Source organism: Tachyglossus aculeatus, chromosome 1, assembly GCF_015852505.1.
Source record: "Tachyglossus aculeatus isolate mTacAcu1 chromosome 1, mTacAcu1.pri, whole genome shotgun sequence".
Classification (NCBI taxonomy): Eukaryota; Metazoa; Chordata; class Mammalia; order Monotremata; family Tachyglossidae; genus Tachyglossus; species Tachyglossus aculeatus.
Window position 1 is genome coordinate 122,336,130 of NC_052066.1, and position 22,629 is coordinate 122,358,758.

Sequence of the window (22,629 nt, forward strand, 5' to 3'; positions counted from 1 at the left end):
AAATATGATGGAATAAATGAATGAATGAATGACTTTCTGTTTTTTAAAGGATATCTTTTATTCTCTGATGATCTTTCTTGCCTTGCATGGCTAACTGCAGATTTGGTCACCTGCTCTTTCTTTTTTCCTTATTGTAGAAAACATTTTACCTGGGCCCTTAAAAGACTCCTAAGTGTATTTAGTATTACTTAGTATTACTGCAGCTTTGCTTGTTTGATTCTGTTTCCTTTCACTGCTATTCTAACCTCTCAATTACCTCTCTCTCACTCCATACAAAAACACTACTGCATTTGCCTGACTTTCAGTCATTCTAATTTGCTAGTTTTTTATCAACAAATTTCAAGCAGGATGCTCAGCCCTAGACTATATAAGGATATGTTAGTAGGTACAGATGACAGACAATATTGGAAAAACTGTGGCAGATAAGGGGACTTCTGGGGAGTTCAGCGAGGAGTGCCATGAGGAACAGGCGAGAAGAGATTGCTTTGGCTCAGCCCTGACAGTTATGGAGGCTCAGCTGCTGGAGCAGTCTTCTCTCGTGCTCTGGCTACTGCTGCTTTTCATTTGAGCAGACTTTAGTTAGCATGCCTGGGTGAATGGAGGTGGTGGAACTAATGAGTAGGAGAATACAGTTCCAAGAGTATAATTTCTAAACAAATTTAAAGTCCCTGCTTTTACACCATCTAGGATGACCTATTTTATTACTAAGGCATTACGTAGTACTTACCCTATTCGGTCTCACCACATTCAGGTCTTTTCAGTGTAGGAAAATCTGCCAGTCAACTTAGCAATGATTAACACTCACCATGTGCACAGCACTGTGCCAGAACACGTTACTGACAGGGTAGATTACTTCACTGAAGAATGTTTTATTGTTCTCTTAACACTGAACAAATGCTTTTGGGATAAAGTTGTTTAAAAACGAAGTGGCAACTGATTTAACACTGACTTCTCAAGCTATTTCATGACTGAACTTATTTGTCCTATTTCATTCATTCATTCAATCGTATAGTCGCATCTCAGATGTTTCCTTGAAACTGCAGGAATTAATTGTGGCAAATTTCTTTTTTAGGGTATGCAATGATTTATAAATTGAAAATCTCTTGGTTGGGTTCCTTTTCTGTTAGTACACGTCATATTCCAGGTAATGTCAGCCTGGAACTAAACAAGTATCCCCGACGCTAGACTGGCTAAGCATGCAGAGTTCTTATAACTCACCCCATCCCTTTCCTCCCAACAACAGCGAAAAAAAAAAAAAAGAAGTCATTTAAAAATCCTATCTTTGAAACCATTTGGAAGATACAGTTCAGGAATGAGAATAAAGTCATCCTTATCTCTCCAAAGGCAGTTATATCTTTATAAATTATAACTGTCCCCTTGAAGTGAGTTTTCCAAAACCATTAATGAATGCACAATTCTATTCCACTGCAAAATCTGCATTTCTGATGCCACCCCTCTCCCCAGCCACTCCTTCCCTTCCTTGGCCACACCCTGAGCTATTACTTTTCCCAACTGTTATTCTAAGGATTACTAAATCATGTACAAAGCTTATGTAAATCTCCCAAGATTTCTCCCAGTTTTCCAAGAAGCCCAAATGACAAGGGAGTAGAAAGCTGATTAAAACACTTGGATTTGGCCTGTTGCCTAATATATTCAGGCCCAGGGCATAACAACCAGTTCTCAGTTTAATGGCTGCATAAATACAGATATCTTTACCTGGGATTTTACATTTTATTCTCCCTGTTTTATCAATTTACAGGCTCTTTACCCTTTAGTTCCAAATTCTGCCACATTATTTTCAAGTCCTACTGAAGAGAGCACTTAAATTTTGACCTTGAACAAGAATCTTCATCTTTTGACTAACTTAATGTAGCCTGGAAACAAAACTCTTGCTACAGAATACCTATTTACAACTTATTCATTGCTTTGAATAATTATAATAATGATGATGATATTTGTTAAGCGCTTACTATGTGCCAAGAGCTGTCCTAAGCACTGAGGGGGATACAAGGTAATCAGGTTGCCCCATGTGGGGCTCACAGTCTTAATCCCCATTTTACGGATGAGGGAACTGAGGCACAGAGAAGTGAAGTGACTTGCCCAAAGTCACACAGCTGACAAATGGCAGAGTCGGGATTAGAACCCATGACCTCTGACTCCCAAGCCTGTGATCTTTCCACTGAGCCACGCTGCTTCCCTACACAAAATGGATCTGGCTACAGGCTCCTCATCCCTCCACCATCATGTGATACCTTGCACAGAACATAATTTCATAAACCTATTATAACATCACTAGTTTTTGTCTGACTTATTTGCATGGAAATAAGTCAGAACTACAGAGGTTTGGGCCTGGCCTACACATTGCTGTTTTGGAAGTGGTTCTGGGTCTCATCTGTAGGTGGTGTGATAGTCCAATGTGTATTTTTACATGTGATGTTCCAGTATGTTGTTATTTGTTCTTCCAGTGGCTCATTACCAGTGAAGTGAATAGTACAGCACTCTGCACATAATAAGCGCTCAATAAATACCATTAATTGTTTGACTGATACATTATGTGGTCCCTCTCTTGATGCCTATGTTGCAGTATGCTTGTTCCTCCTGAAGCCTTCCATGATGGCAGAACAAAGAAGAGGCTATAGCAGAAAGGGAATTGCGACTGGCAAAAGCCCTCTTGAACTCAGCTTTCTACTAATCTTTCGCAGGCCAGTCCAAGCCCTTCGAAATTAGATCCATTAGGTCCTGGCAAGGCTCTTGTCCATTCATTAAGAATCAATTAAACCACTTATATTTTATAAAACAGCATGGCCTAGCGGAAAGAGCCCAGGCTTGGAGCCAGAGGACCTGGGTTCTAATTCCAGCTTGGCCACTTGCCTGCTGTGTGACCTTGGGCAAGTCATTTATCTGTGCCCCAGTTTCCTCACTCCTACTTAGACTGTGAGCCCTATCTGGGACAGGGGCTATCTCCAACACGTTTACCTCGTATCTATCCCAGAGCTTTTTCTTTAAAGTTATTAAGCAAATAAGCTGTGCCGGGCACTATACTAAGGATTTATAACAGTGCTTGACTCATAGTAAGTGCTTATCAAATGCCACAATTATTAACAGCAAGTTGCCTTATTTAGAACACAAAATATGTTCCAGTGAATACCACTCATGCTCTTCTCTGCTTCACCGGGCTCCCACAGTATTTCCTGTATCTCTTTAGAAGTTTCCCTTTTCTAAAAGTCTACAAAACAAACAGGTTCTTAGACTGTCGATATTCTGGCCAGTTAGGGGCAGGGTGGACAGTGTAAGCCTGGTTTATTTCTGAGAAAGGGAAAGAGAGAGAAAGAGAGAGAGAGAGAGAGAGAGAGAGAGAGAGAGAGAGAGAGAGAGAGAGAGAGAGAGAGGGAGAGAATGCACTATAGGGATTTTTTGAGAATGTGGTAAGAACCCTGGAAGCAGGAATCAGAATGCATTTCAACCTCTTCAAACAGAAAGAGGCACCACTAAAGATCTTTAGTAAGGCTATCTAGAACGAGTAAGATGCTCATGATTATACTCCAGAGGCACAACAATCAATAGTCATCACTGGTATTTACTGAGTACTTACTGTGCGCAGACACTGTATTAAGCACTTAGGAGTGTACAATACATCAGAATTGGCAGATACATTCCCTGCCCACAATGTGTTTACATTATAGAGGGGAATCCAGAGGGCACACAGACAAGAGACATCCTGGCCCATAGTAATCTCATGCTGGGCTCAGAATTCGGTTTCCTTGCCCTAGTCTTTTAGTTTAATCTCAACCCTCCAAATTATTCATCGACTACTTTTCAATTTGCCCCAAATAATGATCTATCTTCTAGATAAAATACTGATTATTCCACATGAAAGATTCAATAGTTCTTACCCATAGCCGGGGTGGCTAGCGTTTGCCGGCCTACAAGCTGGGCTGGTCCAAGTCCATCGAGGAAGTCACTGAACTGACTGTCAGCTCCCAACCGAACCCCAGGAAATATTAAACTAAAACAACAATGATATAGTAATCATTAGAACACACCTTGATCTTCCAAATATTTTCTTGTGTTCCATATGAGCTGCCAATGCATAGAAAAAATCCTAGCTATTTTGAAACATAATTTTAATGAACTCAATGCTCTGGATATCCACCAACACACCGACAGCTATATTAAACATCTTTCTACTGAAGTCACCATGTATATGTTAATGTAAGCCACTGCTCACTGCACACCTTTCATGATTATTAATTTGTTACAATTAAACTATATGAAAGCACTTACAAAAATCACTGTGTGGTTATCTTAGAGCTAAGTGGTGAGCTCATTATTTTGGATGGATATTTCTTGATATCAATCTCAAAAGTTTTTTTGAATGTAGTTGAACCCATTTTAGAAAAGAGAATCAAGGTGGAGAAAGCATCCCTATTCATCCTTGGAGGGTAGACTTCACACACATAATACACCCCCATTTTCTCTAAATCCCTGACATGGAGGGCTGACAGTTAATTTGTCCTCATGGCTTTTCTGTCACAGTTATTTTGTAAAGTTGACAACTAGCTCTGAAAGCTATTTTAAAATATTTAAACATGATTGGGCCTTCGGAGAACTTCAAAAGAGCCAACAGCTCTTGATATTGATGTGTTTGCTTTCCAACTCTGCTGTCACTATGGTTTGTTTGATCATTATTTTAACAATTTCCTCTAGGTTTGTTTTAATATGAGCTATGGATGCCTAAAAAAAGGGAATCTAAACAGACTTTGAGACTTTCAAACATCACATTATACAACTCGTCATCAAGAACACAGAATTATTGAGAAAAATAGACCCATCACTCTCTACGTATCCTGATCTCTTCTCTTGGCAGACACCTGATTCGGCTCATGTCTGCCAAATAACTCTGGGAGCCATCCTTTATATAAATGGTGAAAACTGGCATCAAAATCTACTAGGAAAATGTTACTCATCAAAGGCATTTATTGAGGGCTTATTATGTGGGGAGCAATCAATCAATAAATCAGTGGCATTTATGGAGCACTTATATGCAGAGCATAATATTAAGCATTTGGGAGAGTACAATACATCATAATTAGAGGACACACTCCTTATGCCTAACGAACTTACAGTATAGAAGACTCTGTGAATGACCAAATTGCTATTTGTGAAGGAAAAAGAGAAAGCACCAGAGAAGATGGAAAAATTATTTTTGAATATCAACTTGGTGTGAATGGGGTGATCGCTGATAAACAAGCAGCACAGCTAACAAGTAAAAGACTAATTCCCAGGCCACTGGCCAAACGAGAACAATAACATATAATCTAAAGATTTCTCAGGCCCTCAGGAAAGTAACTGCATTTTGAACTAGAGTCATAGGAATGAGCCTTTGGGAATAAACAAAAAAAAATTATAGAGGGGCTTGTAAGGAGACCCCTCAAATGGTCACTCATGGCTAGATTTTTCTGTTCCCACTCAACATACTCAAACACTGTATAGAGAAATAGTGACAGCATGGAAAACACTCTTCTTTTATAACATTTCCAGTGGTTCTCAGCCCTAAATCTCAGCCAAGAGAAAACCCCAGGGTCACTTTAGGAATTCTCACACCCTAATAGACTCCATTGGGTCCTAAAGCTCTCCAATCCCTTCCTTGCTAGGACTGGCAGATTTGGAAATCCCACACTAGTGAACTCCAAATCCCTGGATCATCATCACCCCACCAACCCTTGACTCAAACTAAGGCATCTCTGTAAAAGCAAGTAGATAATTTGGGAGGTAGTCTACCATTCCCTTACCAGGGCTAACTCAGGAAGCTGGCAGAGAAAGCGGTCCAACCCCTTCCCTCAGCTTCTCAGGTCTATGTGTCTGTCCCGGCACTGGGACTTTCTTAGCCCTACTACTGGCAGTCTTTAAAATCAGAGATCTCAATAACTTGAATAATCTTCTTGTAAGTACTAATGACATGCTGATTAGGCAAAAACAGATTTCCAATCCAAATTGTCTTTCCCTGTATAAGTACTTCGCCCCCCCCAGGACCCTTTCTACTTTCCTGTAGATATCCCCAATCTAAAGGTCCTCTGTTTCTTTCCCCTCTTATCTAAGGGCATCCCACGTTCCAGCCTCACCCTTTCTGAGTCCTTTGGAAGCCAGGGAGACTATGCCATTTCTTCCCATCAGATGCTGCAATCTCACTTAACTGATCCCTAACCTCTGGACTGCTAAATTTCTGAGTATTCTAACCCTCCAGGATCACGTTTTCTAGCTCTCCCTGTGCCTTGTGTCCTTCCACGATCAGAGCTCTGGGTCTCCCCTTTGTCCTGACCTCCCAGGGTCACGGTTCAAAGGATTGGTGTCATATTGATACCATATAAGTGTATCTGTAGCTGTTCAACTGAACTTACTACAGAAGAAGCCATTATGAGTTCGTCTACCGGGTTCCCATTCCACCTTTTGCAGTTGGAGGCTAGTTAGTGTGATTGCACATTTGTATTTTGTTTCTTTCCAGCAGACTATGGAAATCAAGCAAATTCAAAAAAGAAATTTTGAATGGGATGAGAGAGTGAAGAAAAAAATAAATTTATCAATCAATGGTATTTATTGAATGCTTACTGTGTACGGAGCACTGTGCTAAGTCCTGGGGTGGGTATACGATACAATGAGATGAGACACAGTACCTGTCCTATTAGGGGGATTACAGTCTAAGGGTGAAGGAGAACAGGTATTGAATCTCCATTTTATAGATAAAGAAATTGTGGCCCAGATAATTGAAGTGACTTTCTCAAAGTCACAAAGCATCCAAGTGGCAGACCCAGGATTAGAATCCAGGTCTCCTGATGTCCCATTCTGAGTTCTTTCCAATAGGCAACACTGCTGCTTCTATAAAACAAAAAACAAAAGCTTCCCTTTGTTCATGCAGTGGCAGCATTTTTCATATGAGCCATGTACTTGAGGGCATTTATTTAATGATGCAGATGATAATGGCTGGAAATTGGATTTCAACACACATTAAATACAGATTCATTTACATTATATTCCACCAGCTTTCCAACCAGAATATTAAAGCCTTGGGCAATGTAAATGCTTAGAAAATTACAAGTATTGCTAACTTGCATTTATAAAACCACTTCCTTAATATATTCAGAACATTAAATCTCCCTTTAATTTTTTTTCAAGTAAAAAACATTCACAGCTTCTATCCAAGCAGCATGGCTTAGTGGAAAGAGCATGGGCTTGGGAGTCAGAGGTCATGGGTTCTAATCCTGGCTCCACCACTTGTCAGCTGTGTGACTTTGGGCAAGTCGCTTAGTTTCTCTGTGCCTCAGCTACCTCATTTGTAAAATGGGGATTAAGAATGTGAGCCCCACGTAGGACAACCTGATATCCTTATATCGACCCCAGTGCTTAGAACAGTGCTTGGCACATAGTGAGCGCTTAACAAATACCATTACTATTTTCATTGTTATTATTATTATTCCAGTTGAACCTGATTTACTGTCTTGCAGTTGTTCACTTGAAATTATTCACTGCTGTCTATCTTAGGACACCAAGACAAGGTCATAGTCCAAAATCAGATACAATTCTAGACTAAAAAATGAAATAAACCAGAAGTTCTCTTCTACAGTTCTAACATCTTGGCAATCACAAAATGCCAGTGCGCACTTACTTTCCCTCAGAGCTGTAACTATTTATGCTGCCGTCAGTGGACTCTCGACTTGGCTGTCGTACCATCCGACTCCTCATTTCAGCTGCCATTCCTGTTTCTGTGCTTCTTTGTATGGTACTTTTCAATTTCTTGTGGCCAGATTCTGCAAGAAGAAAAGAGAGAAGCGATGACTATTGATTCCATTCAGGATTTGGTGTTTTCATCCTAATTGGCACGCAAAAATAAATACGACTAAATAAATAGATGCTAGGAGGTCATTACAGTTTTGAAATATAATCTTTCTCAGCCAAACATGACACTGAGCTGGAAAACAAATTGTTTCCAAAGTTATATTTTGGATGCCAACAAAATCCAGTGGCAAAAGGCTTTGGTACAAACTTAATCAGAAAAGATGCCACATCACTTCATTAGTTTCCTGGAGAGTTGATTTAAACCAGAGGTTAAGAAAAGATGCTATGGGACTTCAAATAAATATCAGCCCATAAAGGGGATAGTACCACAGGTAAGAAAAGCAGCGTGGCTCAGTGGAAAGAGCACAGGCTTTGGAGTCAGAGGTCATGGGTTCAAATCCCAGCTCCACCAATTGTCAGCTGTGTGACTTTGGGCAAGTCACTTAACTTCTCTGTGCCTCAGTTACCTCATCTGTAAAATGGGGATTAGGACTGTGAGCCCCCCATGAGACAACCTAATCACCTTGCAACCTCCCCAGTGCTTAGAACAGTGCTTCGCACATAGTAGGCACTTAATAAATGCCAACAAAAAAAAAAAAGAAAAAGAAAAATACATTAACCACCTCCCCAGCCCCGTAAAAAACACTTGCATTTCCTCATATGCTATTCTTCCATATGAGAGAAAAACATTTTAAGAGACCAACAAATTGTCCACAACAAAATTAGTCATCTTGGTGATTTAAGTTCAGGAGATGTATGTGGGCCCAGTTGAAGCTCAATAAAATTCCTCCTCCACACAATGTCTAGAGTGGAGGGAAATCCTTTAGATTACTACAAAGCACATATGCCCTGAAAAAATGAAATGATAATGAGGATATCCCTATCAGACATGAATGGCATCTCATATTTTTCTGTTCCTCTAAACTCATTGCTTTCTATTTTTGTTTAGTACAATAGTAAAAGAATATATATATATATATATATATATATATATATATATATATATATATATATATATATATATATATATATATACAGAAGAAAATATTCATATTTGAAGGACACAACTGTAGGTAAAGTTCACTTATGAGCACCAATGCAGGACTCACAATTCCAGGATACTGTTCCCAAAAGGCTGTCTTTATTGTGTTGTCACATTTAATGTTTGAAACACCTGGCTCTACGTTGACATTTTTCCCCTTCCTTGTGGAACATCTGCTCCTCGAAGGCAGGGATCATATCTACCAGCTCTACTGTACTCTTCCAAGGGCTTACTCAGAGCTCTGCTCAGAGTAAGCACTCAATAAATACTGAGGATTAATCAGAGAGAACAGCTTCTTTCTTCGTAGCATTGTGCCAAACTGGTCTATATTCAGCAACGGACTGCCAGTCTTCAGCTGGGATACAGCATTGTCTGAGGCTTTGTTTTCCCGTGTCCATGAAATTCTTATTCTGCTCTCCTTGCTTTCAGTTTCCCAATTTCTCCTCTCCGTACAGCAGTGATTTGGGTATGCTACTACCATTCTTTCGCTTCACGTTTCCCACAAGTGTAGCTCGTTAAGATTCTCACAGTTTCAAAGGTAGGAGACTGATTACACTCCAGAACTTCATTGTTCATGATCCTATCTCCATATAGAGCATGGACCCTTAGTGATGCTGATGGAGATACTCAAGGAGTGGAGGTGGTCTGTGGTAAGGCATACATTTCTTCTAGTTGAAAAGATTGTACAGTATGCTACAGCCCTGTAGCGTTTTAATATGTTCTCAACTTGATATCTTCTGTTTGACAGTCTCCCAATGGATGTACTGGCCTTCTTCAGTCTGTTCTCTACTTCCTTATCTATCACTGAATCATTGGTTAGTGCATTGTCTTCTAAGTAACGGAATTCTGGCTTTGAGCTCTCTGTGGCCAATATGAATTTTTGGTTGTGTCAAAGTATTTACATATCATTCATTTATCCTCACAAAATCCCTGTGAATCAGGAAACATTTTTTATTGATTCTTATTATAGTCTTAAAAATTCTTATTCAGTATTATACACCAAAGATTAATGTTAGGGAGGCTTGCCATGAAGAGTCTAGAAAAAGTCATGAAATGTGCTGAGGTAACAATTGCCACAAAAATACAAACTGTCAACCCTATGCTGTTTCCAGTGACAATGTATGGATCTGAAAGCTGGACAGTGAAAAAACAGGATAGAAAGAACCTTGATTCTTTTGAAATGTGGTGCTGGAGAAGGCTTTTGCAAATGTCATCAACTGCCCAGAAAACAAACAAATGGATTTTGGAGCAAATTAAACCAAACTGGTCTTTGGAAGACCAAATGACTTGACCTAGATTAGCATATTTTGGGCACATAATCAGGACGACTAATTCTCCAGAGAAGACATTAATGCTAGGAAAAGTACAGGCAAAAAGTGGAAGAGGCAGACCATTCATTCATTCATTCATTCAATCAATCGTATTTATTGAGCGCTGTGTGCAGAGTACTGTACTGAGCGCTTGGGAAGTACAAGTTGGCAACATATAGATACGGTCCCTACCCAACAGTGGGCTAACAGACCAGCAGCTAGATGGATTAGAGACCATGACAACAATAACAAAGGAACCAAAAGAAAGGTTGTGGATTTCGCCAGGGGACAGGACGTTCTGGAGAAAATATATCCATGGAATCCCTAAGAATTTTAAATGACTTGACGGCACTGAATAATAAACCCCTAAACAGACTACAACAAAGCTTGCATATGCACATATATGCAGTACATATATGTACTGAGAGAAGCAGCGTGGCTCAGTGGAAAGGGCACGGGCTTGGGAGCCAGAGGTCATGGGTTCCAATCCCAGCTCTGCCACTTGTTAGCTGTGTGACTTTGGGCAAGTCACTTCACTTCTATGGGCCTCAATTATCTCACCTGCAAAATGGGGATGAAGACTGTGAGCCCCACGTGGGACAACCCGATCACCTTGTATCCCCCCACCCCCAGTGCTTAGAACAGTGCTTTGCATGTAGTAAGTGCGTAACAAATGTCATTATTATTATTATTATTACATTCCCATGTTTAAGGTGAAGAAATTGACTCACAGGAAGAATACTGTTTGGAACTATCAACCCTTGTCATACTACATTAGAAAATAAAGAAACAGTGGCTCACCTTACATTAATCACTCATTTAATTGTATGTATTGAGAACTTGATCTGTGAAGACCAGTACACTACATGCTTTAAAGAAAATAATGGAGTAAACATGATCGTTACTTTCAAGGAATTTACATTATATCAGAAGACATTGACATAAATTGCAGGTAGGAGAAGCAATAAGTATAAAGATGCACACTTACTGGTAGGGGTGGGGTGAGCGTCTAAATACTTACGATGGATGGACTCAAGTACATAGGTGTTGCAGTAGATAGGTAAAATGAAGCGGCAGATAAGAAATTAATCAGGGAAGGCTTATGAAGGAGATATGATTTTAGTAGGGCTTTAAAGATGGGAAGAGTAGTGCCCTGTCAGAGGTGAAGGAAGAGTTCCAGGCAGAAAGCTAGTTGCGGACAGTCTCCCAAGTACTTAGTATAGTGTTCTGCATACAGTAAATGCTCAATCAATATAATTGATTAATTTATTAAAAAGAAGTATGTGAGCAAGGAGTCACTGGCTAGAGAGAATGAGAGAGAAAAAGAACGGTTAATTTGTATTAAGTGAGCAAAGTGTGCAGGCTGAATTGTAGACTGTGAGCCCATGTTGGGTAGGGATCGACTCTATATGTTTCTGATTTGTACTTCCCAAGCACTTAGTACAGTGCTCTGCACACAGTAAGCGCTCAATAAATACGACTGAATAATTGAAGAGGAGTAAGTATAGACTGTGGGCCTCTTGTAGGCATGAAACATGTGTACCAACTCTGCCAGTTGCTTACTACTCTCCCAAGTGCTTAGTACAGTGCTCTGCAAACAGTAAGTGCTCAATAACTACCACTGATTGATAAAATATCATAGACTGATAGATAAGTAGTGTGGTGAGAGTAGAATGGGAGCCAATTGTGATGAGTTTCTGCTTGAAGTGAATCCGGGGCCCTTTCCACTTCCGTTTCCTTTGGTTTATTATATTTCTTTTCTTATTTTAGATTGAAACTGCCTTGAATAGAAGGAACCAAATCTAGAACTCTTCTGAATGTTGCTCAATTCACTTTGGGAGCTATTAAATCTTAAATCATACTTGATTCTAGACTGTGAGCCCACTGTTGGGTAGGGACCATTTCTATATGTTGCCAACTTGTACGTCCCAAGTGCTTAGTACAGTGCTCTGCACACAGTAAGCGCTCAATAAATATGATTGATTGATTGAAAAACATGAAAATGAGGTCACACAAATTTTTTTAAAGAATTTATGAATGATAATAATAATTGTAGTATTTGTTAAGTGCTTACTATATGCCAAGCACTGTACTAATGCTGGGGAATATACAAAATAATCAGATTGGACACAGTCCCTAACTCAGATGGGTTCACAGGTTTAGCAGGAAGGAGAAAAGGTCTTTAATCCACATTTCATAGGAAACTGAAGAACAGAGAAGTTAAGTGACTTTACCAAGGTCACACAGAAGGCAAGTGGCAAAGCTCAGATCTTTTGATTCCCAGGCCCATGCTCTTTCAACTAGGTCATGATGATGCTAATAAAAACACTAAGGGAGTGAGCATGAGTCGAAACTAGTATAAGTCAGCTTGATTTAAGAGGACCAGATTTTTGAAAGCACAAAATGGGATAAGGTGGAGTCAGGGGGGCAGGATTGAAAAATCAGGAAAGACAAGAAGATAAATAGCCAGGATGGAGTGACAGAAAAACAAAAACAAAAAAAAATAAAAAATGACTCAGAGAAAGAGAGGTTAGGAACTGAGAAAAGGAATACAGAGGTTTGAGTGGATGAAAGAAGACGAGGTAATGGATAGGGAGGGACAGGAAAAACAGAAGGGAGAACAGTAGATGGGGTACAGACATAGAGAAACACTGAGTCACAGATTTACAAAGACTTACACAGACAGATATATACACACAGAAATTTTCCTGCTGCCACCCACAATAGCAGAGCAGGGCTTCCATCAGCAGGCAGCTCTGGTGACAACACCTCATTTTCTTTTTGTTGCTGTTGGTTTTTTTTATGGTATTTGTTAAACACTTACTATATGCCAGGCACTGTTCTAAGCTCTGGGGTATATACACGATAATCAGGTTGAACACAGTCTCCATCTCACATGGGGTTCACAGGTCTTAATCCCCATTTTACAGAAGAGGTAACTGAGGCACAGAGAAGAGAAGTGACTTGCCCAAGTTCACACAGCAGATAAGTGGCAGAGCCAAGACTGGGACCCAGATCCTTCAGATTTCCAGGCCTGTGCTCTATCCGCTAGGCCGGGCTGCTACCTCGTTGTGCCAGAACTGTCGATTCTAAATCGCAGGTAAAACTTTCTCATGTGGCTATAATATAATAAATGTGATATTTGTTAGGTGTTTTCCATGAGCCAAGCACTATAGTAAGCACTGGGACAGAGGGAAGATCGTCAGGATGGAAACCGTTTCTGCCCCTCAAGGAGCTCACAGTCTAAGAGAACAGTCCTTCCAGAAACTCCAGCCATAGTGGTGGCAACAGTGGTGATGGAAGTAGCAGCAGCAGGTGCTGTTGCCACTGGGGAAGAACAAGCCTCTGCGATATCTTGAGCAGAGGAAAGGAAGCAGCTTCAACTACCAGAACCTTGGAACCTCAGCTGAGAAGTATTTCCCGGCCAACCCAGCACAAAGCAGGACCCTAATGAATTTCTCCTTGGGACCTTCAGTTGGCAGGATGGAACTCCGCAAATACCTTGCATTCATTCATTCATTCATTCATTCAATCGTATTTATTGAGCGCTAACTGTGCACAGCGTACTGTACTAAGCGCTTGGGAAGTATAAGTTGGCAACATATAGAGACGGTCCCTACCCAACAACGGGCTCACAGTCTAGAAGGGGCAGACAGACAACAAAACATGTGGACAGGTGTCAGGTCGTCAGAACAAATAGAATTAAAGCTAAATGCACATCATTTACGAAGTAAATAGAATAGTAAATATGTACAAGTAGAATAGAGTAATAAATCTGTGCAAACATATATACAGGTACTGTGGGGAGGGGAAGGAGGTAGGGCGGGGAGATGGGGAGGAGGAGAGGAAAAAGGGGGCTCAGTCTGGGAAGGCCTCTTGGAGGAGGTGAGCTCTCAGTAGGGCTTTGAAGGGAAGAAGAGAGCTAGCTTGGCGGATGTGTGGAGGGAGGGCATTCCAGGCCAGGGAGAGAACGTGGGCCGGGGGTCGACGGCGGGACAGGCGAGAACAAGGTACAGTGAGGAGGTTAGCGGCAGAGGAGCGGAGGGTGCGGGCTGGGCTGGAGAAGGAGAGAGGAGAGGTGAGGTAGGAGGGGGTGAGGTGATGGACAGCCTTGAAGCCGAGAGATAACCTAACCTCACATAACCTCCTAACTCACTTTGCTGCGGTCCTTCTGCAGCCCAGCCCACACACTTCACTCCTCTAATGCCAACTTTCTCACTGTACTTCAGTCTCACCTAACTTGCCACTGACAGCTAGCCTATGTCCTGCCTCTGGCCTGGAATACCCTCCCTCCTCAAATCCAACAGACAATTACTCTCTCTTTCTTCAAAGCCTTATTGAGGGCACTTTTCCTCCAAGAGGCTTTCCCAACCTAAGCCGCCCCTTACCTCTTCTCCCACTCATTCATTCATTCAATCGTATTTATTGAGCACTTACTGTGTGCAGAGCACTGTACTAAGTGATTGGGAAGTACAAGTCAGCAACATATAGAGATGGTCCCTACCCAACAACGGGCTCACAGTCTAGAAGGGGGAGACAGACAACAAAACAAAACATGTAGACAGGTGTCAAAACCGTCAGAATAAATACAATTACAGCTATATGCACATCATTAATAGAGTAGCAAATATGTACAAGTAAAATAAATAGAGTAGTAAATCTGTACAAATCTGTACAAGTACTCTGGGGAGGGGAAGGAGGTAGGGCGGGTGGGATGAGGAGGGGGAGAGGAAGGAGGGGGCTCAGTCTGGGAAGGCCTCCTGGAGGAGGTGAACTCTCAGTAGGGCTTTGAAGGGAGGAAGAGAGCTAGCTTGGCGGATGTGTGGAGGGAGGGCATTCCAGGCCAGGGGGAGGACGTGGGCCGGCGGTCGACGGTGGGACGGGCGAGAAAGAGGCACAGTGAGGAGGTTAGCGGCAGCAGAGGAGCAGAGGGTGTGGGCTGGGCTGTAGGCAGAGTGTCCATTTAGGATGATCTAAGTGATTGCTAATTCGAATACAAAATATTCTTGCAGCTTCATCAATAACACACCATTTGTCGCCATAAATAGAGGAGACGACTTCTATTTCATCAATGATGGGAGAAATGATCGATGCTGTGGATCGAGTGCAGGCCGCCCTTCACCTGTTTCTGGCACTCCCTTTTGCATTGCTCCCTTTGTTCTTCCCCCCTCATTCACTCATTCAATCGTATTTATTGAGCACTTACTGTGTGCAGAGCACTGTACTAAGTGCTTATAGCCCCATAGAACTTATGTACCATCATCATCAATCGTATTTATTGAGCACTTACTATGTGCAGAGCACTGTACTAAGCGCTTGGGAAGTACAAACTGGCAACATATGGAGACAGTCTCTACCCAACTGTGGGCTCACAGTCTAAAAGGGGGAGACAGAGAACAAAACCAAACATACTAACAAAATAAAATAAATAGAATAGATGTGTACAAGTAAATAAATAAATAGAGTAATAAATATGTACAAACATATATACATATATACAGGTGCTGTGGGGAAGGGAAGGAGGTAAGATGGGGGGATGAAGAGGGGGAGATGTACATATCTGTAATATATTAATTTGTATTGATGTCTGTCTCCCCAGCTCTAGATTGTAAATTCATTGTGGGCAGGGAATGTGTCCGCATATTTTTGTATTCTACTCTCCCAAGCGCTTAGTACAGTGCTCTGCACACAGTAAGCACTCAATAAATATGATTGAATGAATGAATGAATTAATGAATAACTTGTCTGCCTAATATGAGACATTTGGTACCCTTTGTTCGACAGGTCCTTCTGGGCAGGGAACATGTCCACCAACTCTGTTGTATTGTACTTTCCCAAGAGATTAGCAAAGTGCTCTGCACACAGCAAGCATTTAATAAACACCATTAACGGATTGATTTTGTTGTATTATATCTAGACTCTATTCGTTACATCTAGACTTTAGGTTGTAAGGTCGTTATGGGCTGGGAACACATCTACCAAATCTGTTATAGTGTATTCTCCCATATGCTTAGTAAAATGCTCTGCACACAGTAAGCACTCAGTAAATATGATTGATTGATCAATGTTAAGCTGATCAATGCTTTAATGCTTTATTATTCAGCTGACAACTGAGCAATAAAACAACACAAGGAAACTTTATCTTGGAAACACCCTGAATATAATTTCCTTCTTAATATGTATACACATTCTAAACATAATAGTGTACATTAAATATACATATAAAAATGAATGTATTTCCATTATTTATTTGCACAGTCATACAGTAAAGAAATAATAAAGGCATAAAGGCCAACACTTTCAAATTTAAAAACAGACTGAATCCCATGTGAGATAGGGACTGTGTCTGGTCTGCTATATTGTATCTACCCTAGTGCTTAGTACAATGTTTGGCACATAGCAGTGCTTAACAAGTGCCTCAATTTATTATTATTATCTTACCATGAAATTCCACAAATTATATGTCTTTTGGAGCAGTTTTGAGTAAACCCACTTGCCTTTTAAAGGGACAGGTAAGATGTGGGGTTAAAAAATGTAAACACAGTCCAGTATATATAATGCTGAACTAGTATCAGACATCTCTTTATGATATTTGCGTATATGTACCTGGATTTCCAGAGGATTTTCATCACAGGGATATTACAGGTTCTTAGGCCAGCCTGGTGACAATTTGGATGGGAAAAAGGGATGCATTCTGGAGATGTTGTGAATAATGAACAAGGATTTGTTGTGTGACATAATATGTGAGTTGAAGAGAGTTGAGTCTAGGATAATAACAATAATAATAATGACGACATTTATTAAGTGCTTATTATGTGCAAAGCACTGTTACAAGGTGATCAGGTTGTCCCATGAGGGGCTCACAGTCTTAAGCCCCATTTTACAGATGAGGTAACTGAAGCACAGAGAAGTTAAGTGACTTGCCCAAAGTCACACAGCTAACAATTGGTGGAGCCGGAATTTGAATCCATGACTTTTGACTCAAAAGCCCGTGCTCTTTCCACCGAGCCACACTGATTCTCTAGATTGAGGTTGAGGGCTTATGAGAGAAAGAGGCTTTGGGTATTGTCAACAGTGATAGGAAAGTCATGGAGAGGAGAGGGTGTGGGTGGAAAAAAATGAGGATTTCTGGATTGTGGCTGCTTCTCAACAACTTGGATTTACTGGGGATTGACCTAAAGTTACAAATGTTTTCACATTCCAAACTTGTAAAGAACTTCAAACAGACCATTGAGATTTACTTAGTCAAAGCCTTTGTGAGATGAATTCAGACCTTGCATAGATCCTGGTTCTGCTCTTCGCATTTCTCTTGCAGCTGTCATTGCCTTTCAGGAAATATTTTTTCCATTACTTCAGGATTATTCTGACTAGAAACCCCCATGCCACAGCCAGAAGAGATATCCTTTATTACATGAGGCATGATTGCCTTTCCTCTTATACATCTTTGAACACCTGGAGCATTTCTTCCACACTGTGCACAGAAGATTGTAAGCCTTATGATGCGTTTGTATTCACCACACTTTTACACTCTGCAGGAATGTCAACTGGTCTGGTGGTTTTTCCATCTAAAGCTTGCTTTATGGTCTTTAACTACTCCTCACAAAGTTTGCGGAAATAATGAGATGGTGAATTGTAAGCTACTCCTTACATGTTAGTATTGGAGACTGTTGCAAGGGGATGAAAACTTCTTTAAAGTGTTCTGCCTACCTACACAATCAACCAATCAATGAAATCTATTTATTATTATTGTAATAATAATAATTGTGGTGCTTGTTAAGCACTTACTATGTGCCAGGAACTGTATTAAGTGCTGGGGTAGATACAAGTTTATCTGGGTCGACCCAGTCCCTGTCCCACATGGGGCTCACAGTTTCGATCCCCATTTTACAGATGAGGTAACTGAGTCACAGAGAAGCAAAGTAAGTTGCCCAAGGTCACACAGTAGTCAGGATTAGAACTCATGACTTTCTGAATCCCAGGCCAGTGTTCTAGCCACTACATCATGTTGCCTACTTTGTACTAAGCTACTTGGAGAGTATAATACAACAGAATTGGTAGATACATTTCCTGCCCACAATGAGCTCACAGTCTACAGAAGACGAAAGACATTAGAATAAATAAATAATTCATATATTCATTCATTCATTCAATTGTATTTATTGAGCACTTACTGTGTGCAGAGCACTGTACTAAGCACTTGGAAAGTACAATTCAGCAATAAAGAGAGACTATTCCTGCCCATACTGGGCTTAGAGTCTAGAAGCGGGGAGACAGACATCAAAACAAGTAAACAGGCACCAATACAAATTCATAGAATTATAGATATATACATATATACATAAATGTTGTGGGGGACTGAGGAAAAGGGGGGCTTAGTCTGGGAAGGCCTTTTGGAGGAGATGAGCATTCAGTAGGGCTTTGAAGTGGGGAAGAGTTATTGTTTGGCAGATGTAAGGAGGCAGGGCATTCCAGGCCAGAGGTAGGATGTGGTCCAGGGGTCAACGGCAGGACAGGCGAGAATGAGGCACAGTGAGAAAGTTAGCACCAGAGGAGCGGAGTGTGCAGCCTAGGGTGTAGAAGGAGAGAAGGGAGGTGAGGTAAGAAGGGGCAAGGTGATGGAAAGCTTTGAAGCCAATTGTGAGGAGTTTTTGTTCGATAGGTAACCACTAGAGATTTTTGAGGAAGGGGGTGACAAGCCCCGAACGTTTCTGTAGAAAGATAATCCAGGCAGTGGTGTGAAGTGTGAACTGAAGTGGGGAGAGGCAGGCGGTTGGGAGGTCAGAAAAGAGGCTGATGCAGTAATCCAGTCGGGATAGGATGAGTGATTGTACTAATTCAATCAGTGATGTGGGGCTGAAGGTGAGGATCCCATCCTGATACTACTTCCAGTTTAAGGATGGTATTAGCACCACTGAGCCTTGGTCTACAAAGTGAACAGAGTCCTTCAAGAATCTTCTTGATGTCCCTGAGGTCAGTCGATGAGAGCTGCCCTCAACTTCTGCCATCTGCTATCTGGCAAAAGCCCGGGCCTGGGAGTAAGACCTGGCTTCTAATTCCCATTCTGCCAACTGCTTGCTGTGCAAGTCACTTAAATTTTCTGTGCCTCAGTTTCCTCATCTGCAAGATGGAAATTTAATAACTCTGATCTTTCCTACCTGTCTTGTATCTACCCCAGAGCTCAGTACAGTGCTCAGGACATAGCAAATGTTGAACAAATACCACAATTTTCAAGGTAGACTGAGCCCCCTTTTTCCTCTCCACCTTCCCCTCCCCACAGCACCTGTATTTATGTTTGTACAGATTTATTACTCTATTTATTTTACTTGTACATATTTACTATTCTACTTATTTTGTTAATGATGTGCATTTAGCTTTAATTCTATTTCTTCTGACGACTTGACACCTGTCTACATGTTTTGTTTTGTTGTCTGTTTCCCCCCTTCTAGACTGTGAGCCCATTGTTGGGTAGAGTGCACACAGTAAGCACTCAATAAATACGATTGAATGAATGAATGATTATGTCCACTCCAGTGCTTAAAGCAGTGCATGAGACATATTGAACACTTATAACAAAAATAATAATAATACTAATGATAATTCTCTTTCCTATGGTGGAAATGGGCTGGTGTCAGCTGCTTGGTGTGTTGGCAGGCCACTTAACTCTTAGCAGAGGTCAATCAATCGTATTAATTGAGAACTTACTGTGTGAAGAGTACTACTGTACTTTGTACTTGGGAGAGTACAATACAATAGAGATGGTAGACTCACTTTCTGCCCACAAGGAGTTTACAGTCTAATCTATGCTTGAGGTTGATTATACAGCAACTGCCAACTTCTCTCTCATTTACATTGAATAAATCTTGGTGTTTTGGTAAAGCCAAGAAAGTCTCAAGATCTGTACTATCAGTATATGACAGTGAGTTAAGAATTTGATCAATTCTGATGGCTAACAATATTTGGTAGTCAGAGTCAAAACTCACATGTTGAGCTTCTTTGAAAGTGGTTTACAATGGTGGTGCTGTGAATGCTATAAAAATAATCATTATTAGTAGTATGATATTTGTTAAGCACTTCCTAGGTGCCATGCACTGTATTAAGCTTAGGAGCAGATGCAGAGTAATCAGGGTGGATATATATGGGGCTTACAGTTTAAAGGGGAAGGAGAATAGGCAATTAATCTCCATTTTACAGATAAGGAAACTGAGGCACAAGGAAGTTAAGTGACTTGCCCAAGGATACACACAGGTAAGTGATGGGGCTGGTATCCTGACATCCAAGCTTGTGCCCCTTCCACTAGGCACAATGCCTAATCAAATCTCATTCTGCTGGTCACAAGGTCCAGAGAGCAAAGGATGTGTCTTTTACAGAACATGTGACCATGACATCCTGTCAATCATGCTGCCTTACAAGGACCCAATCTAATAAGATAGGAACATAGGTCATCTGTGTGCTTTTGTGTTTGACTGGACTGCTGACTGCAACACAGTGTTTGAGATAACTAGCAGTTTACTCGGACATATAATCATGAGAGCCATTTGTGTTGGCTTTACCAACATGATGCCTACCCAAGACTTTGGGCCAGGCCTCAACACTGCAGTCAGCTTTGGCATCAAAGTCACCTAGAATAATGAGACTGTTCTTCTGCAGGACTGCCTTGCCGACATCATCAAAATCCTCCTAGAATGCTCCTTACCATAATCAGATCATCATCAATCGTCATCAATCGTATTTATTGAGCGCTTACTGTGTGCAGAGCACTGTACTAAGCGCTTGGGAAGTACAAATTGGCAACATATAGAGACAGACCCTACCCAACGGTGGGCTCACGGTCTAAAAGGGGGAGACAGAGAACAAAACCAAACATACTAACAAAATAAAATAAATAGAATAGATATGTACAAGTAAAATAAATAAATAAATAGAGTAATAAATATGTACAAACATATATACATATATACAGGTTCTGTGGGGAAGGGAAGGAGGTAAGATGGGGGGATGGAGAGGGGGAGAGGAAGGAAGGGGCTCAGTCTGGGAAGGCCTCCTGGAGGAGGTGAGCTCTCAGTAGGGCCTTAAAGGGAGGAAGAGATGATAATAGCACCATAATAGTATGACTGCATTAAAACCAGGTATAACATCATCAGGCAACTTGATTCCTTCTGGGATCAAACTGAATTTTCTTTAGAGAGACATGTCTTGATTGTGAAGCTAACACTAGCCTGCTGCTGCTCCTGGAAGTGGTCTGTGGATCCAGTAAAAAAAATGTATCCAGAACCAACTTCTTCCCAACTATATTCTTCAGGAGTATTATCTCACTCAGTGCCACCTTGCCAGTGTCACGCCTGGCCGGTTCTCTGATTGATGATCACTGGTGGTCACTCAAGCCAGTTGTCACTGACAGCGTATGAACATTCCAGGGATAAACTTGATTACATCCTTTATTTTCTTGATTTCTTCCCACTACATTAGATGACCAGTTTGGCTTCAGCTGGCCAACAAATCTGACTGAAGCAAGTGACCGTTAGGGATCATTTTCTACTTCTCTCCTGGGAGGCAGAGAGCACCACTATCCCTGAGGAAGACTCCTCTGCCCTGGGAAAAGGCTATTCATGTCACCATCCCATTTTGCTTGTATCTACCCCAGCGCTTAGTTCAGTGCCTGGCACTGCCTGGCCTGGCTTAACGAATAACACAATTATTATTATTAAGGTAATGGCAGCCCCTCTCTGCCACTTGTCTACTGCCTGTGTGACCTTGGGCAAGTCACTTCACTTCTCTGATCTGTAAAATGGGAATTAAGACTGTGAGCCCCATGGATTTGCTTGTATCCACCCCAGCATTTAGTACAATGCCTGGAACGTAGTAAGCACTTAACAAATACCAAAATTATTATTATTATTGTTAAGATCCTGGGTTCTAATCCCGACTCCACCACTTGTCTGCTGTGTGACCTTGGACAAGTCACTTCACTTCTCTGTGCCTCAGTTTCCTCATCTGCAAAATTGGAATTAAGACTGTGAGCCCCATGTGCGACAGGGACTATGTTCAAACAGATTTGCTTGTATCCACCCCACCACTTAGTACAGTGCCTGGCACATAGTAAGAGCTTAACAAATACCAGAATTATTATTATTATTGATAAAACAATGAACCATTGTTATTCTCCCACCACTTGTGTACAAATTGATGATTGAGGGCTTTCAGCAGCACACTCTGCCTATTCCTGTCAACACTTACCCACTTCCACATGACTTTGGACAGGAATAGTTAAGGATTGAGAACTCCCCATGCAAGGAATTGATTATAATGATGATGGCTTGCACAGGACCACTTGTCCTCTCTCTTTCATGCCAGCATTCATAGTTTCGTTGGAGCACACAATAAAACAAGAGAATAGGTATGTGGGGATGCAGCATGTGCCAAAGTGCACACAAAAGTTTGGCACGCAGT

General features: G+C 41.2%; 1 protein-coding gene across 20 annotated transcripts in view; it reads right to left on the reverse strand.

Moving 5' to 3' along the window:
* Positions 1-22,629, reverse strand: part of RIMS1 (regulating synaptic membrane exocytosis 1) — a 554,640-nt gene that overhangs the window by 13,278 nt on the left and 518,733 nt on the right. For all 20 annotated transcript variants that reach the window (XM_038748659.1, XM_038748658.1, XM_038748657.1 and 17 more), the window contains 2 exons: positions 7,661-7,802; positions 3,894-4,006 (listed from right to left, as the gene is read on the reverse strand). In XM_038748659.1, the coding sequence (XP_038604587.1) occupies positions 3,894-4,006; positions 7,661-7,802 (255 nt within the window). The remainder of the gene's footprint in view (positions 1-3,893; positions 4,007-7,660; positions 7,803-22,629) is intronic.